General features: G+C 35.7%; 1 protein-coding gene across 6 annotated transcripts in view; it reads left to right on the top strand.

Annotated features, from left to right (window-relative positions):
- DLG2 (discs, large homolog 2 (Drosophila)) overlaps positions 1-19,820 on the top strand; it is a 916,021-nt gene that overhangs the window by 877,704 nt on the left and 18,497 nt on the right. For 3 of the 6 annotated variants that reach the window (XM_011996430.1, XM_011996428.1, XM_011996432.1), the window contains one exon: positions 9,966-10,011. In XM_011996430.1, coding sequence (XP_011851820.1) covers positions 9,966-10,011 — 46 coding nt within the window. Of the gene's footprint in view, positions 1-9,043; positions 9,144-9,965; positions 10,012-12,864; positions 12,907-19,820 lie in introns of all 6 variants that reach the window. The other 3 variants (XM_011996427.1, XM_011996429.1, XM_011996426.1) reach the window with 2 other exon arrangements.

The following is a 19,820-nucleotide window of genomic DNA, read 5'->3' as shown; positions in this document are numbered from 1 at the left end:
AAAGGAAGGCAAATATTAATAGGGCCAGTGCAATTTTACATAGGTCTGTCAGAAAAAGCCTCACTGATAAGGGATATGTGAGTAGAACTCTGAACGAGTTAAGGAATCAGCCTTCTAAGGGAAGAAGATTACAAGCAGAGGGAACAGCAAGAGCAAAGTCCCTGAATCAAGATTCAAGGAAATCTTGAATTTAAAGATTCAAGGAAAAGCAACAAGGCCAGTGTGGCAGGAGAACGGTGAGGCAAAGAAGACACAGTGGCAGAAGAGATCAAAGTGGTAGCTAGAGCCAGATTATGGAGAGCCTTTCCAGCCATGTTGTACATTTTGGGTTTTATGCTGAATGAGGTGGGAAGCCACTGGAGGATCTCGAGCAGAATGACATGATCTGAATTACAATTTTAAAAGATCACCCTGGCTGCTGTAAGGAGAATAAAGTGCAACAGGAATAGGTGGAAGCAGGGACACCAGCTGAGGTCAATATCATGCTCCAGGCAAGAGATGGTGGTGACTTGGACTGGGGTAGTAGTGGTGAAGATGGTGAGAGGTGGTCGGATTACGGGTGCATTTTAAAGCTGAAAACACAGGATTTATTAACCGATTGGAAGTTGGGTGTGAGAGAAAGAGAGGAGTCCCTACAAGTTTGCAGCCTGGGTAACTGGAAGAGTTAGAATTTCCTAAGTTGAAGAAGACTGAGAGAGGACCAAGGTTTTTGTTTGCTTGCTTGGTGTTTGTTCATTTGTTTGTTTGTTGAGAGTTTGCAGAGAAGACCATGTGTTTGGTTTGAAGGCTGTATATAGTAGATATCTAAGTAAAGATAGTGAGTAGGCAATTAATTGGATATATGAGTCTGGAACTCTGGTAAAGTTTCAAGCTGGAGACAGGGAAAGCTCCAAGCTGGGAAGGGAGGGAAAGGAGACTTAAAAACTGAGTCCAAGTACCCCCAATTTTTAACCACCGGGAAGATCAAGAGGGATCAGCAAAACAGACTGAGGACAAATGCTATATGGGGTAGGATGGCAATGAAAATGTGGAGGTGTGCCAGAGTTCAAGGAAGCAAGCGTTTCAGGAAGAAAGATATGATGAACTATGTCTAATGGGAAGATCAACAGAGTAAGATGAGACCTGAGAATCAACATTTGATTGGGCAACACGAAGTTCATTGGTGACCCTGAATAAAGCGGTTTAGATCAGTAGCCAGAAAACTTTTTCTGTAAAAGGCCAGAGAGTAAATATTTTAGGCTTTGCAGGCCATCTGATCTTTTTTGCAAATACTCAATTCTGCTGCTGTAGCACTAGTCATAGGTAGTACATATAGAATGAGCATGGTTATCCTCGAATAAAACCTTTTTTGCAGAAACACATAGTGGGCTGGATTGGTTCATGGGCCACAGGTCACTGACCTCTGGTGTAGATGATGTTACAATATTTAAAGTGTGATTGAAGTAATTTCAGAAAGGAAGAGAAGATGGGGTGACTTTGGAGGAGTTTTGATGTAAGGAGAAGCAGAAAGATCTGAGTGTTGCAAGATGAGAGAGAAGAGAAGGTCTCTATTTCCTTGGGAGAAATAAGTATGACATCCCAGACAAAGTGATGCTGTAGACGTCTTGGGCCTCAAAGTTAAGGAAAACATCCTACTTACTATGCATTAGAGTGATCATAAAGTCCAGCGTATAATTTCAGCTACCCCTTAGCTGTACTTGGCTTGGTCTCTATGCCCTTTGGTTACCTGAGCTTTTTACTGGAATTGAGCCTCCCCAACTTAGACTGCTGACTGAGTGATGTGCTTTTATTTAGCATGACCAGTCTCAGAAATAACATAAATGGGGGAAAAATAAAACAGGTTTCATCTGGGATTCCATTTCACAGAACTTAATTAGAATGATTGGCATCTTGTGATTTTGATTTCTTCCTAAGCAAAAAAATTCTAAATCGAATTTCAGTTTTTGAAATCAAAAGAGGATTAGCTCCCACAATTTCATAAATAATGAACCCAGGTCTCAGCCTTCACTAAGCTACAAGTGATAGTCTTTGGGATCTGATTTTTCCCTACTTTTCTGATCTGCTTCTTTTTCTTATTTTTAGGTACAAGTAGCCCCTGTGCTTCATGCGAATTGGAATTGTTTTTATTCCTGGTGTTAGATTTGAAGTAGTAACAAAAAAAGAAAAAACCTATAAAAAAGAAACATTTTTCCTACTATTAGCTACTTTTTAATAAGTATTTTTAAGGCATTGCATTAAATGCTTTACAATTCAACTTTTTTCTTATCCTTATGAAAATTTTTAAACATGTAAAAAGTAGAAAAAGTAGAATTATGAATATATTTTACCTATTACTAAGCTTCAATAATTACCAACTCAGATTGGTATAATCCCCTGAATTATTTTGAGAGAAAGTTGTAGAAAATATGACTTTTTATTTTTCTGACTCGGGACTACACATTACATTCCGTTTGTCCTATTTCCTTATCTCCTTTAATCTAGAATGATTCCTTAGTTTTTATGGTTTTCATGACATTGACATATTTTGAGAGGATATCTCTTAATTTTAATTTGCCTAATTGTTTCTTCACGGTTAACTTCAACTAATTCCTTTTTGACGGAAATACTGCAGAAGTGATGTTGTGTACTTCCCAGTGTTTTCCATCGGGAGGCCCATGGTGTCACGTTGTCCCACAATTTGGTGATGCTAATTTTGATTACTTGATTAAGGTGATATTTACCAAATTTTTCCACTATAAAGGTATCTTTTCCCCTCTTTTTAATAATTAAATAATCTGGGAAGAGATAAATATCCTATTCCCCAACAAACTTTCAACTAATAGTTTAAGCATCCACAGATGATTCTTCCCTGAATAGACTATTATTATGATGATTACAAAATAGTGATTTCCTGACTTTATCATTCCTTCTATAATTATTAGTCATACTCTAAAGAAGAGCTTTTCTTTTATCCCATTTTTAATTATATAATTTATGTATTTTTGATAATCAAAGTGAACTCAGATTTTTTAATTGAATGTGTTATACTTTATTACTGTCATTATTCATTTTAATATTCAAATTATCCAGGTTTTGTTTGTGTCTTTTCGCATGCTACCATTCATTCTAGGTTTTGTTTGTTTATTTGTTTTCTGTTTGGTGTTATGTTTATATTTAATACTTCTTACTTTCTTTGAGCCCCATGAAATGTTTCAGACTCACCTTATACTTTCCCTGCTTCAGCCTTGGAATCAGCCATTTCTCTAAAACATTCTAGGTTCTTTCGTGGAAAAGGGCATCTGGAAGACAAAATCTGAGTACTGAATGTGTATTTTGCTATTAGGGTATCATCACATCTAAGCTCTTTTAATGGACAGAGAAGAAATAAAACTTTTTAGAAAATCGTAAGTTTATATCTCACGCCTCTAATTACTAGTCACCATCGTAAGATACTTCCTCTCCTTCCTCCAAACCACGTTTTAATCTCACCTTTCATTCACAGTGACAATCCTGGTTCCCAACAACATCCATGTGTCTACTCATTTGCTCAACCCTATAGCACACACCAAATGGTTTCAGAATTGTCATGCCTGTATCACAACCAGCAATAAACCTGTTAAGCGAAGTTCAAGGCTTCTTTACAGTTTTACCTGTACAATATACTCAGGGGGTACATAAGTACTACATCCCTCCCATATTATTTTGAAGCAATCCAATGCATCGATTTTTTCAGCTCTTAATATTGTAATATGGCATGACCATAATGCCATTATTACACATAAAAATTGAATATTAGTGGATCAACAAGTATCCAGTGTTTTTTCAGGACTCAAATTGGCTCAAAAGTATCACAAATGGGTTTGGTTGTTGTTGTAATTGTTGCTTTGTTTTGTTTTATAATTTGTTTGTTTGAACTAAGATCAAAATAAAGTCTATACATTGTAACTGGCTGATCCTTCTCAAAGTCTCTTCTGATTGTATGTTTTCCTGCCGTATTTTATTTGTTTCTTGCAATTTTATATAGATGAAATCAGATCATTTGTCTTGTAGAGCTTCCCACGCTTCGGATTTTGCTGATTGCATTTTTGTAGTATAAATTACCATGTTTCTCTGTCCTCTTTGTTGCTGTAAACTGGTAGTTGAATCCAGAGGTTTGGTTAGATTCTGATTCATTTGAGGGAGTTTTGTTTTGGGAGTAAATAGAGGTTTGCAAGACTACTTTGTAGTCATATTTTATTCTTTTATCAGAAGGCATGAAACATCTGACTGTCTCTTTGTGATTGTAGCAGCTACTGATACTCAATGCCTACATCCATTAGTTCATTAGGTTTGCAAAATAATCTTTTTTTTAATTAGGCGATTATAGACACACATGTATACATGCATTCACATAGACACATTTCTGTAAACAGATATATCTCAAGCCAACTCTAATCTTTTCCTTAACCCCTCTTTGTTACACTATTACTTGTTCTTTTACCTCACTTGTTTTCAAAGTTCTCTTTTTATGTGTGTGAAAATAAGATTTGTATAATACAAAGTAGTGACCCAAATATACAGTAACAACTTTCCCAGGGGAACATAATTATTTTAGAGGAGAAATGAGGAGAGTAAAATAGCATGTATAAAACAATAAGGAGGTCACAGAAAAGATGTATCTGAGCTCAGTATAAATTTAAACCTAAATTCTGCCCAGAGAACACTCATATCACTAAGATGACATTCTAGAACTATGAAACTTTTAAAGCTTGAAAAACTAAAACATGTCCCTAGTTTTAAAGTTTTCTGGATGAGAAGGATAAAAATATGTCAAGATTCACTCATGTGTGTTTAAAAACATGGGATTTGAGTAGGAAAATAATTTGAGGTTTTTGTTTTGTTTCCTTTCATGAAGCATGTATTTCATCTTAAGCCGGTTCACCATTACATCTCAGGGTCAGGCTGGGCAATTTCATGCCATTTGACCTAACAACTTGGAGACTTCTGAGTAATAGTGACTCCTAGTATGGGTGTTCTAATGTCTGTCACAACATGAAAGGTATTCATTTAACAGAGACAAAACAAAATCAGATAAACAAAAGACATGTGTATCTAATTGACTGCAAGGGTTGGAATGAGTGGTTTATTCTTATTCAATTAAAGATAAAAATTATTTACACCAAATAAAATTAGAAACCTGCTATGTTTCTTCTCAGTCCATGGTGTGAGGTTGGGAAGAGGGTCCTTTTTAAAAAGAAATGGCTTCATCGAGATATAATCCACATAGTATACAATTCACTCACAGTATACGACTCAATGTTTTCTAGTATATTCATAGAGTTATGCCACCATCACTTCAATCTAATTTTATAACATTTTATCTCCCCAAAAGAAACCTCATACCCATTGGCTGCCACTTCCCAATCTCTGTGCCCACTATCCCCAGCCCTAAGCAACCAGTTTACCTTTGTTTCCACAGATTTGCCACTTAATGGGCAATTACCTTTTAATTGCCATTCATGGCCTGTTACACTTAAATTCTTTCTTTTTTTAACATTATCATAAAAAGAAAAATTGAAGAAAGGCCAAAAAAATATGAATGAGTATCACAAAAATTGTAACAGGATAACCAAAAGAGATGTTGTTGAATCCAATACCATCTGATGATTTAAATAAATAATCTTCAAGCATCAAGCTATGGGAAGAACACACTTAAGAGAATCAAGCACTAATAATTTTCAATATAAACTTGAAGCAGGCTTAAGTTGCAGAAACTTGTGATGCTCTTAAAAACAGTGATATTTGCAACCAGGAATATTTGCAAATTCAATTTCTAACTTCTCTGCTCACCAATTTTGTGGCTCTGGGGCAAATAATAGAAGATTTATACACTTCAGATTCCTCTTCTGTAATATGGGAATAATGATGGTACTAACTTCATGAAGTTAGCATGGAGATTAATTCATGTAGAGCTTTTGGAACCAAATGTGGCACATAAGTGCCCAATAAATGTTATTGTTTTATCATCTTTATTAGTTAGAACTCAACATTTTAGGTCAAATTCCAAAATGGAATTTTTAGATATGCCAACTTGCCCCATGCCACATTTGATGGGTATTTTCAAAGTCTCTATTTAAAGATGTTTCCTGCTATGAAAGCAATGGATCTAGATCTAAGATACTGCCATGTAGACAGACAAAGAATATCATTGATCAAGTATAATTAAGAATAGAGCTGTAAATCAGTCATCGGTTGCTTCAGAACCATGTGTTCTATAAATAGTACAATTGCTAATTTATTATTCTCACCTAGCACTCATGTAACAGATTTTCCTTTTCTATATTAAAAGAAAAAAATTACAGCAGCAAAAAAGCTTATATAATGGTATTACACATGTCTAATAAAAAATAAAGAATACTGTTAAAGCATTATAAACCACATATAATCTCTTATAGTTTAAATGTTTAGCTAAGATCCTAAACATATGACTTTTAAGTCTGTGAATGTGAACTGAAATTGTGACTTGTTTTTTTTTGTCCACAAATGTAAGGAAATGTAACCACCAATAGTTTCATTACCTTATCTTTAATTCCAATCTGAAATGGCTTTTGCTAATAAGACTGACACATTAGATATGTTTATTCTTAAAGTATTGTTGTGTATTTTCTGTTCTTTTAAAAAGTGTGGTGCTTAGTAGTATTATGTCCCAATCAGATGATTCATGATACACAACATTTTCATACTTGGGAAATGTTAACACATTATAGTCCTTGCTTTGAAACATAAAAGAATTAATCACAGATAACACATTTTCATATTCCTTTGACCCTTGAGACCATTTAAATGATGTGGCTTGCATGCAGCTCCATTTTGGGCCCTCGTAGCCCTCTACATTGTCCCTCTATGTCTGCATTTTCACCCCAGGCTTTACTCCTCTTGGCATTGTTTTGTATTTGCATGAAAATTTGTAATTTTTTTTTTTTTTTGCATGACAAGTCATTGGTGATGTTGAAGTTAAATGTCCAACATACTTGCAATATCACATGCCATTAATTCTTACATGATTTTTTTCTTTTATTTTCAGTTACTGAAGTTTAAATATGCTTGAAATGTAAAAGTGGCATGAAACTGGAGTGATGCAAGAATATTTAGTATTCTTTTAAGGACTGTCATTTTTAACTGGGAAAATTTGGGGGCAGTTCTCAACCTTGTTTTTGGACACCAACCCTAAATTACAAATGATGATAAAACCATATTGAGCATAGGTGCTGTCAGCAGAGTAATAAATTCTGAAGTGATACCTTTTTTTTCCCTCTGAGAATGTAATTTTAGTACTTGAATGTAAAGTATATGTCCTCTAATTTCAGAAATTATTAATTATTTGATTCACTATTTTTCATAAAACATTCTTAATGGGCATACAATTGAGCTCTATTACTTTGCTGAAAGTTTCTACTACCTAAAAAAGTAATGAGTTACTTACTGAGTGACAGCACCAACATTTTAGTACTTTAATGTTTCCTAAATGAACATAGTTACGAAAATGGATATTTGGTATGGGAATGTATGAGTATACACAGAAGATAAGTTATTTATACCATTTTGTCTAGCTTCAAATTCATAAGGGTACAGGTCTAATTCCCACCAATGGGACAAAAGTGCACATCCAAGCAAGTTTCCTTTCCTTCTAAGTAGTCACCTTGCTGCTCTACATTTATTCCTAACAGCTGCCATTGCCAAAAATGTTTTTGAATACCTGTTTTCAAATTACCTTCAGAGTCTTTGGCACCTTCATTTCAATAGCTGTGTGTTAACAAATCTTGATCCTTGGAGAGTGATTTTAATTTTTTCAGCAGCTAAAAGACCCTCAGAGCCAAATCAGCCAAACAAGGATAGTAGTCAATCTGGTAAAACATATTTTTTAATGATATATGAATATGAAATTAGTAAAACCTGCATGACCAATAGCTTATAAAATGACTGTCAATGCATTTCCCAAAGAGAAACCCCACAAAGCATTTGCATAAGAACAGCAGCAGTGGAATTAATGGAATTTTCTTAAGGAATCTTCTAGGCAAGCACATGATATCCACTTGAATGAATAAATTCTAATACCTGTATCATATGATGTATCTATGTGTTATTTTTAATTCAGCCTCATTTAAGCTAATGGAATAGTTAAGAATTTTAAAGACAGTCATTCTTACTTTTTTTTTTACCTGATCAGAATCTAGTTGAGTCACTGCCATTTTTCCTATGATAAGTTAATATCAAGTTAATACCCCTTTAGCAGCAATTTTAACAGATTTTGGTTGATTGCCTCCTGGCTGTCACCAACTAGCTCTGTGATATCAGTACAGGACACAACTCTGTGCCTCTGCCTCCCTGTCTACAAAATGAGGACATGGGTCTAAATGATTGTTAAAAATCTCTTTTGAATAAAAATGTTATATTCTAATGATTATATATTCATGTATAAGGCTATAATTATCATATATCCTTAATCTACATACTTCTTTGTGCAGTTTTAATTAAAACTAAGAGAAGTAACTCAAATTCAAATTATTTTAAAAGACATCAAGACACTGAGAAAAAAACCAGTTTTTCCAATAAAGTATTTTCTATGTGATGGTGATAAGAAGACATTTGTATAGCACTTTATATTTATATTGTCCTTTGTGGGTCTCACAACCTAAGAGCTGCTATCATTGTCCTCATTTTGCAGATGAAGATATTGAGGTTCAGAGAGATTCAATTACCTCTCTAAGGTGATGAACTAGCAAGATGTAGAGCCAGCACAAAAAAATTCTGGGTCTTCTCCTTCTAATTTAAGACTTTCCCTCCATCACCATTTATCTGTAACCAGTCTTTTGCGTAGGAGACAATTTTTCCAAGGTGCCACTATTCAGAATTTATACTCCTTGAAAATAAAATTGACCTTTAGAACTCTCTGGCACCACTTTAGAATTATTCACTTGCGTCACTACAGCTCTCTGTGCTTTTACAAACTAGTTGTTTTGTCAGCATGAGTGTGACAACAATTAGACGTCCCCTGTTTTTGCCCCATGCCTTTTCTCCTTCACAGTCATTCAATGACAAGCGTAAAAAGAGCTTCATCTTTTCACGAAAATTCCCATTCTACAAGAACAAGGAGCAGAGTGAGCAGGAAACCAGTGATCCTGAACGTAAGTAGATTCTCAAAGATAATGTCACATGCAACATAAGAGAAATAAATTCACAGGCAACACGCAGGATGTAGGCTCTCCCACGCCACACACCTAGGCAAACAACACAGCAGGCAGGCAGGGCAGGTCTACTACTGTGACCAGTGTTTGACTACAGTCTGGATCCCTCCTTTCACATGACTCTTCTTTGCAGAAGGCATTGGACAGAAACTTGCCGAAACTGGGACTTGCACCCAACCGACATTTCTCTTTGACCAGGAATGGGTCTGGTTTGCCTTTTCTATCATGCAACTCTCTAAGTCTTGAGACAAATTCTTTTCTGAGAAGAAATATTGGATTCCATTGACACATATGTTTTTTGGAATGTTAGGAACAATTAAATTATCTTTATCAATTACTAACACATTTGCTCACTCTTTCCCTCCTGCAAAACACTAAACACTTGCTGGGCACTGAACTTGTAATGGTGGATATCATTTAGAATTTGCTATGAAATTTGGAGAGGTTTATTCCTTAAGTGGGGCATTTTTGTGGCAACATGATCAACCATGGGCCAAAAATGGGCATTTGCTGAATTTTTTTCTCTCTTACAATCTTTTGTTTAAACCTTGAGTTGCTCTGCAAATCAGAAATTTCCTTCTTGAATCTCAGCTCAAGGAGTTTGGGGTGAAAGTTGGTTTAAAAGAAGAGAGAATGGGATCCAGATTGTTAAGGCAGCACGGTCTGTCATGGTAGTATTCATTTCAACTCCACTGACTTCTTCCTTCCTCTTCCGTGGCTGTTCTTCCTCTCTCATTGCTCTCTCTGGGGACTTCCATGCAGGACATCCCCGGATTAGGTGACGACGGTTATGGAACAAAGACTCTGAGTAAGTTTCCAGGAATGGTCACTGTAACTTTTCTTTTCTTTTCCTTTCCTTTTGAGTTTGGCTTTTGTTCCTTTTCCTGAGGGCCTTTCACTCCTAGCATGCACAAGATACGAGTTTTGTTACCTAGCTGTGAATGCTCCTACAAAGTAACTTTCGATCGTTTTGTTCTGCATGTCAGCATTTAAAAGCAAAGTGTATCAGGCACTCTAACTTCTGTTGCAGTTAACACCATCCCTTTCTGACCAAGTGATATTATCAACATGGTCCTGATGCCCACCATAGCATCACTTGCTCTGCGCTTAATACCTCCCAGAGAGCAAGAAACCATGTTGAAAGAAAGGGTGAGCTAAGTGTTCTAGAACAGCAAAATAGAAATGTACTTTATGTTCTTCCTTCTGTCTTTTCACATGGAAATATTTAATGACCTTGTCAAATCTCATAATTGGGTTGTACTTTGCTGTTAGTAAAGGAGCTGTTTTGTAGTCGAAAGGAACATGCATTCTCTAAAAGCAAATTTTAAGCTACTTGATCTTCCATGAGTATTTATTTGTTATTAACTTTGAATTTTTTTCTGACTTGCGGTGATCCTGCTTGAAATGTTTATATGATAAAGTTTGGATATGTAATGATATGCCTTTCTATCAGTGATTTATCAGCTATATTACAAAATCAGGTCTTCACTTTATAGCATAGAGTGAAAAGCAAAATATATTAAACCTTTACATTTTCTAGTTGTTCATGTATTTAGTCTGTGTCTGATTTCACTAAGCAATTAAAAAAATAATTATCCTGTCTCTTAATATACTACACTATGATTTTTCCTCTTTAATAACTAACCCCATTGCGTAGGCACCAATGAAATGAGAACAGAGTTTTGTGTCTTTTGCAACTGTATCACATGTTTAAGTTTTTTGTTTTGTTTTGTTGTTTTAAATTAACAGCTATGGGCAATATTTTTAGAAGCTGTTTATTTGTATAAAACAAAATTACATTGAACTGGACTTTGTTTTCAAGGGCTCTTTCTATAACCCTGAGTATTGATACCTCCTCATAATTCAAATTGTTCATTTGGAGAGTTTTTAAAAGATATTTATATTTTTAAAAATCTGATCAAGAGTACTGATCTTAAAGATGAAAACTTTATTTTTGAGTCACTATATGGAATATGACAGAAAATTTTTCTTGAATTTAGTGGCTGAAGTTTAAATATTGATTTCAGCATTATCTGGACAGCATCAAGCACCACCAGAGAGAATTTGTAAATTTTCAATTTGAAAGGGAAAAGAAACATCTTAATATATTGTTAATAATAAACATCACTAAAAAGTAGTGGCTTTTGGAGTGTCAAAAATAGGATACCCTTTCAATCCAGAATATGCAAATGTCTGTTTGCTCTTTAAAAATTGAATAAATTTTAAAAGTAAAGCTTGGCAACAACAACCAAAAACTCAGTCATCCCCAATTCAAGGCACTTAAGATAATAATCTACATGAAATACACTATTATTGGTTATGTGCCTTGACTTTCATTTTTGTAACCGAAAACAGATTTGCACAGGTTCATCCACACTTCTTTCCCTATTGCCTCTTTGCACTTGCAAAACGTGTGCCCAAATTAGTAATGCAGTTCTGATCATAGACCAACACAAAGAGAAATGATTTGTGCAAATTTAACCCATGCTTTGGTTTTCATTAGTTTCATACTCTAAAACTACTCTATCCAATTGGCAAGAATATATGATGTCAAAGCACTTTTTTATTGTTAGAGAATAATTTTATATATTATTTTTGTCTTTCTAAAAATGCATAACTATTGTCACTTTTTAAAAAACTGAAGTTATTTATAGTGAGCTTCAGAAATCGAATAGTCACATGTTCTTCATTTAATTAAAGTAATATACAAATAAGTTGATAGACTGATGAGTGTATCATCTATAACTTAACAAGCAGTATGGATGAAAGAAAATGATTTTGGAAATAAGAGCTCAAATTCTGGCACATAAGCAACACATCCCTGTTAAGTTAGGTGAACTATGTATGAAAAAATAATTTGGAGTATTGCTGTGCAAGCAAGTCATTCAGCATGAATTTAAAAAAAAAAAATACTTCATGCCAGAACTTGTACTGTGTATCAGGCCATTTATCTCCTGCCTGTTCCATGCCTCCAGAATTCAATAGCTATCCAAGCAAGAATCCTAAAATAAAAACAAGGAACTATTGAGCTGATTCATAAAATATTATTCAGTGACTCACATCTTCCTCAAAGATTTCAACTCACTCACTGAAGCAGAAAAGATCTTCAAGAATTCCTTTTCATTCTGAGAATGTGTTTAGGAACTATTTAAATAGAAATAAAATTCAAGGGATTCCAGGGATCAATTAGCAATTTGAATTGCAGCATTCCAGCAAAATGCTTAAAGGCTAAAATTGAGAAATAAAAAACTCTGCGAGAAAACAGTGCCCACACACCAGAAGCGCCTGAATTTATAGTCAAGAAAACATTCTGTCAAGACATACTATTCACTGTCACATAAATCTTGAGAGTCAGAGGTATATTAATGGGTCATAGTATTTTTCTAATCGCCTAAGTTGACATTATGCATTTTTTGTAATTAAAGATACTTTCTTTATTTGCTAAAAAGAAGAAACAGCAATCAAGCAGCGGGTTCCTGTAAAATGGAGATAAAGTTTTCATCTTCTTTATCTTATCTGAGTTTTCTTAATGCAGCCTCCTCTGCGGCTTTTACTTGCCTTTCGCTCACATTTCTAGTAGCCTTGCATGAGTGTATTCCTTTCAGTTCTGGCTGCTCTTCAATGCTTGGTATCTCTTTAATTTGCTGTGCTGTTCTTGCAGAACATGTTTCTTCTAATGCCAGCGATAGCGAAAGTAGCTACCGTAAGTTACTGCTTTGGTTTGCGGTCCTTTTCTTTGCAATTGCCCCATTGCCTGTGGTGGTCATTTCAGATTTCTGTTGTTGTTTTTCAATTGCTACCTTTTATCATCTGTATTCAAAGCAAATGGCTTGAAATGAAATCACTGGATGTGGAAAGATAAAAAAGACACTAGAGCCATCAGTGGACCCTTATGTGATTTGTGCAAGCAGTAGTGGTCTTGCTAATAAACAATTACAACCCCAGTTGGTTGTGACTCAGTGATTCAATTGTCACAGAGAAGGTGTGTAAAAAGTTCAACGTGGTGGATTTTTACATTGTAACCCCCAAAATAATTGAAACTCTCAGCAGGAGGGTGGAAAAATCATCATGGTATTGTTTTCCTTCTTATTTTGCCATTTCCTTTCTGTTCTTGGCTCCCCTTCATAGGAAAAACATTTATAAATTAAGTGTTCCTTTAAAATCAGGTGTGAATCTTTTACATCACTTTCTCTTTGATTAATCATTTAAGGTAGAATACTATAACATTTCTGACTTTACTTTTTTGATAATTGGGGAACTGATGGAAGAGTTTCATCCTCTAATGTTGAAGGAACTTAATTTTTTTAATGTGACCAAGTCTTCTTAGATCAGAAAACTTAGCTGAAAAGGTAGGTAACTATTTAAAAGTTATTTCTGGTCTTTGTTTGGTCACCTCAAGCCATTTGCTTAGTGTATGAAAATATCCACCAAACACCAATCATATCCTTTTGATCAGTCCTCATGGTTTCTTACCACCTACTTACTTACTGGTTTTTGGTGACTAACATAGGTACATATTTTTACTGGGATTCTTACAATTTCTGTAAGATTAATTTATATTCCTTAGTGAAATGGGTTACCCAAAAAGCAGGCCTAATACATGTGACCCACAGATACTAAGGCAGAAATTGGTATTGTCTTTTGTTTGAATGAGTATTGTATTAATTGAAAACTAGAATTGTTTGAGGTTTTCCCCCCGATTATAGCATGGTACTTTACAAAACTATGCCTTTTTGAGGTGGAAGGCCAAATAGTGGTACAACACTTAATCTGGATTTTGAGAGAGGCTTTGGAAAATCAGAGGGGCGGCAAGTAGGAGAGGAAGCACAAAAAAGGAAAGATGGCAGATGGAGGTAGGCTTGGAGGAGGAAGATGATGTAGACAAAGGAATAAAAGGAGAAAAAAAATTGTGATGAGATATACTTGATTAATCAAACATTATTAGACTGATATAAGAACCACCTAATTTTCTTACTGATGAAAGTCTTATTGATAGAAGAAATTCCATCAATTCTTGCTGATGGAAGAATTCAAAAGGTTCTTGTTGTCAACACGGTAACATGACAACATTTTTACATTCTTTATACTTTCATAATTTTATTATTATCCTAATTTCAGAAAAAAATTGCCTCCCCCCTTTTTCATTTTATTTTAAACCAAGAAACTAGGCCAAGAAGAATTGACCAAAGCTTCTGTTAATAACACCTAAGCTGCCCTCAATTTAGTATGTAGAAAAATATAACTTACTTTTTGGGGTTCCAGGAAGACCAATGACACTAGTTTCCTTGATATTAAGTTTTCAATTTTCAAGTGTTGTGCTTCCACCCAGTTGACACAGGTACAGCAAGAGAAAGCATCATGCTTTATCTTTCAATTCTTTTAATGGAAAATATATACTATACAAGAACTACCTTTTCTTATAAAAATCACATTTTTATAGAATATTTTAAAGGCTTCTCTTCTCTGTTTCAGAGGTGGGAATATTTTTCCCAGAATTATTAAGTTATAAAAACTGGCTCAAGACTTTCAACTCTTTGACAGATTTTTGGAGTGATGTTCCAAGATGACATCACTAATTATTTTTACTCTCAAATACTAGTTGCACATAAATGTTTATCGAATGAATAAAGGAAACACTTGCAGACATCTCAAATTATCTATGAGAAAAGAGAAGAGTTGGAACTGGATTCTATGACATTAGTAAGGCAAATATGGAATCTAATCATCTCTATTGTCTTGAGTTTCATCCAAGGTTACAGAAGGTCAGCCACTCAGTTTGGTTTCTTTACAAATGAACAAAAGTAAGAAGAGTCTTTATCACAGCTCAGAGGAGAAAAATGACATTTATTACTCCAGAATGGAAATATGAAGAATTCCAGAGGAATGTTTATTTATTCATTGGTACCTACTATACGTGAGGTCCCCTGGATACCATTAGACCCATTGTGAATATCAACTAACTCTAGATCTAAGCACACATAATAGTGGGAGAGATATATAAATAAATTAAAAAGTGCACAAAATGTGACAGGTACTAAGATAGATGTCTGGTTCAAGAATAGTGGGAGCGTAAGAGGTAGTTTCAGAGAGGAAGCAGCTTTGAGCTGAGCTTTGGAAAGTTGAGGAACTTACTAGCTAGACAAGATAAGGAAGGAGCTTCTCAGAAAGAGCATTGCCATGACAAAAGACACAGAGGTTTGGAACAAATATATTTTCCAGAAGGTACCAACTTTGAAGTCAAAATAGGCTATATTTTTCTAGTGAATTCCTGGCTTTTGCTGTAATTATGACTAAAAATAGTATAAACAAATACAAAAAAAAAAAACTCTCTTTTCACCAATATCCAGGTGTTGTATTTCACTGTTATACTTTACTATTCCATATCCACTCTGGGGACAAAATGACTAAATAATAATAATAATAATTCAGAGTTTGAAACAAAGACCTAGGCCATTGTGTTTCACAATCCGGAGTCCCCATTCACACTGTATCCTGGAGTTACACCTTATTGTGGCAACCTTACTTGAAAGTCTTATATGTTTCCTGAGGTATGCCACACACACACAGAAACACACAAACATCAATTTCTAGTAAATAGTTCAGATCTTTCTGCATCATCTCAAGCATTATAAAATAGGTTTTCCAACTGCATTTAACACCAGCTAAAATTGCAGTTGATAAAATGTACATTGTCTAATTGTGCCAAACACCACCTCAAAACTATCTTAATTGTGGACTAATTCTAGGTTTCTGACAATAAAGTAGTAAAATTCAGCCTTGTATTTTTGGCTGTTCTGTATCACACCTTACAATTGCCCTTGTATTAGGAGGTGGTAAATACTAGGCAAGTATAATGAGGACTATGTAAGCTTCTAAAACTGAAGACATGCCTTCCTCAAAGCTCAGTAAAGCTCTTTACATCATCATGAATGTGTGCAAGCTGATAATTATCCTTCCAACCCATTAGTGCTCATCAGTTAAGTAGGATTTTCAAAACAAGGATCTTGAAGAACTGATCTGAGTGAAACTAAGGTGTTGAGATTAGAAGACCCAAAACTTCTCCACTGAAGTCAGTGAAAATGGTACATATTCTTCACCTTACTCTATTGTTCTCAACTATTGCCCTTAGATGTCTTTACTCCTTTAGTCTTTTTAAAGCAGTTTTTCATTACATCTATTATCTCATTTAATTTCTGCAACAAAACTATTAGACATGTTTTACATTAATACCCCCTTTCCATATGAGGAAGCTGAAGCTCCAAGAGGCTGCCTACCTTATTAAAGTAGTAGCACTGCAAATCCAACCAAGACCTCTTAATTCTGAATCCCATTCATTTTCCACTCTTCCCTGTAGTTTGTAATCCAAGCCTCTTGACATTTTACGTAGTAACTTTTAACCATTTCATACTACCTATAAAGTTAATGCAAACAGCAATATTTATATAACATTATGTACCAAGTCTGATTTTAAGGACCGTATGTATATTAAGTTCATCTTCTGAACGTCCTATGGAGACAATTTGCCATTAATTTACTGTATGACCTTAAAGAAATTACTCAAAGTCTTTGAGACTCAGTTCTCTCCTATGTAAAATGAGTAGCTTGAATTAGAACAGAAATGGCAAATAAATTTTAATCAAGGTTGAAACTCTAACCAATTGGCAATAGCTGCCTGAAGAGTTGTAATGAAAAGTATTCTAAGGCCATGTTGAGGCTCAGCAGTAGTCCTGGCAATGATCAGTTTGTGATGGCTGTCAAGGTCATAGAGAGTAATGGTGTGTGGAACGCACTTGCCATCTATGAAGCACATGAACCCTAAGCCCTTTCTTAGCACTAACATTCTATGGCTCTAAGAACCTAATTAGTTCTTAAAAATCATCATATGCAGGCATTAAAAACTAAATTTCGAGCACTAAATGTACTGCCAGTGGTCTTCTCTCCATCATCTCTCTTTTCTAGTTTCCAGGAATTCCTAAAGGACAGCAATTTGCTTTTGTCTAGCATGAAGGCATACTAGGGTCTCTCATTGTGACTGGCTTCCAGTTTAAACACACAGTGTTTTGTGGAGACTGTGACAAAACCCTCTGCCAAGTCTCTGGCAGCTGCAGACATCCACACACAGCTCTGTGCTGCTCTCCCACTTTCAGGCATACAGTTGCCAGAACAAAACCAAGAAATAGTTTGTACCTTTTCTCAGCTGTTATTTCGAAGTGCCAACCCCTCCTGAGTAGAAAATAGAAAAACTCTTAAGGATGACTATTTTATGGGGATGACACAGCAGCAATAAAAAGAAAGAGAGAGACAGAGAGAGAGAGAACTTGTGTTTAGAGGCAGAGCACCTGATGGCCTCTTAATAACCCTGACCTGGTTTCAGCCCCTATCTCTCATTTCAATTTTTTGTTCATTTGTAAGCTTTACCTCAACACCCACCCACCCTGCCCCACAGAGAATTCTGCTTCTCTCACTGTTTCAAGACAGTGCAATATACTCCACAAGAATTGAAAAAGGTGTGATATTAAATCTTGACTCCACTACTTACTAGCTGAGGAATCAAGGCTCATTAACATCTCTGAGCCTCAGCTTCTTCATCTGTAAAATGGGGATCATCAGAGTACCTACCTCAAGCAATGGCTGTGAAAAATAAAAGCCAGTGAGTGTGAAAGACCCTCAAGGCCTGCAAATTGCCATAAAGACGGGATTTTTCTCTCCTTCATCACAGTGGCTTTTTCTCTTCTCCTTTGTCTCTTCCCCATTACCCATAGGGCTTTTCATTCTTGGACATGGAAGTAAAAATTAGTTTAAGATGCTGAATTCACAGCAATTATGTCATACCCACCTCCACGGGTTTCCCCACAGGCTTCCTGGGTATTACACAGTACCTGATTGCCACAAGGTCTTGAGAATTGGGGTGGCCCAGACATAAGGGATGCTGCCATTGCTGTCTACCAACACTACTGCTCTGAACCAGAACCAGTGCCTTTCATTAGAGAAGTAAACCAAGAAGCGATGGATAGACAGATAGAGAACTCTTGAACAAAATTAATCAAAGCTATGCTTTGTCCTAGTTTCCTGAATCACAATCATATATGTTGACATCAAATATCTTATTAAAGATTTGCCTTTAGAACGTTCCATCAGAATGATTTGCAAAGCCATTGGGAAGAGATTTTTATGGGAACATGGTGTGCTCTATTTATTTAGAGAAAACCATGCTTTCCAAAATTAAATGACCATATTGACAGAAACACAAAGTAGAACCTACCTTTGGCCTAATTGCTCATCCTGTTTCCCATGACTTAAATCAGAATGCAAATTTGTTGACATCTTTATGTTAAGCACTCAATGGGGCACTGGAGACACAGTGATGAATGAAACTCAGTCTTTACCTTTATGAAGCTCCCAGCCTAATCATGAAGTCCAAGAGTTACCTGACATTTAAAGCTTTTGTTATCCCATGGTCAGGATTCTTCCCTTGCACATTAATTGTTGAAGATGTCCCCGTAAAGTTATAGTCTAAAATTGCAATATTAGTCTACCATGCTTCTGTCATTAAAACTATACTTTTTTCCCAAGAATTTATACACCTCTTTAATTGACCCACAGCATTTTCCTGATGAAATAATACTAAAATAAAACCTTGAATGCTTACACCCTCTACATAGCTCAGGCTTTAAATAACTGGGGGTTAGTAATCAATCACCTTCACGTTTTTTGGCCTAGGCTCTGTACATTTCAGTAGTTTATTCAAAGGGAATCATTCTTTTCTTGAGTACAGAAAATAATGAATCTGACTCCTCACTGACCAAACCCCTGACCAATATGGGAGAGTCCCCTGAACACTTCTGGGGTGGCCATGCGTAGATACCACTTAGGAGGAGCATCAAGGTCCATTCTCTGTACCCTTAGGAAGTAGCTTGCCGTGGTGGCGCCATTCTGAGCCCAAGCCCTCCTTGAGGCTGAGGTAAGATATGACTTCAGCCTGGGGCCATTTCTTACACTTGAAAAAGTAAGACACTCCTACCCCCATCCCATTCCAGCTACCCAGCCTCCAAGGAAGTCATCTGACTTCACAGCTATACCCACATATTGCTTAATTTTCCCAAATCAGTCATTATCAAAACTCGATGATATTAACTCTTCTTACGAAATTACCTCTCCTTTCCCTGGTGCTGTGGCTATTGAAGGAAGAGAACCTGGCATTGATAAACTATGAATATGCTTCAGGGGTGGGCGGTGAGGATATACAGCAAAGGTGAATTGCCCTTTGGTTTCAGAAGTTACCTCATATTCCACTCCTGCTCCACTATCTCTTCTAGTAGACAGAAAGTCCTTTTCAACAGCCCTAACCTATTGCCGCTCCAAAGGTTAGTCAATGCAAATAAAAATGCAGACAATTCCGGGTTTGCAGCTGAAATTGAGCTAATCCTCTGACCAATTAATTCATCAATTGTATAAAATAGATGATTGAAAAAATAAATACCAAAAACCAATTTACTTTCTATGGTTATTTGTTGACTTGAGGTCCACCCTGAATCAGAAGTCTTGTAGCAAATGACATTGGAGGGACCGACATTTTACTACTGTGTCTTCCTTAGTTCTCTATCTGAAGTGTCAAGG

Source organism: Mandrillus leucophaeus, unplaced genomic scaffold (genome assembly GCF_000951045.1).
Source record: "Mandrillus leucophaeus isolate KB7577 unplaced genomic scaffold, Mleu.le_1.0 Scaffold512, whole genome shotgun sequence".
Taxonomy (NCBI): Eukaryota; Metazoa; Chordata; class Mammalia; order Primates; family Cercopithecidae; genus Mandrillus; species Mandrillus leucophaeus.
The sequence above is the reverse complement of the archived record's forward strand: the minus strand, read 5'-3'. Positions and strand labels throughout refer to the sequence as shown.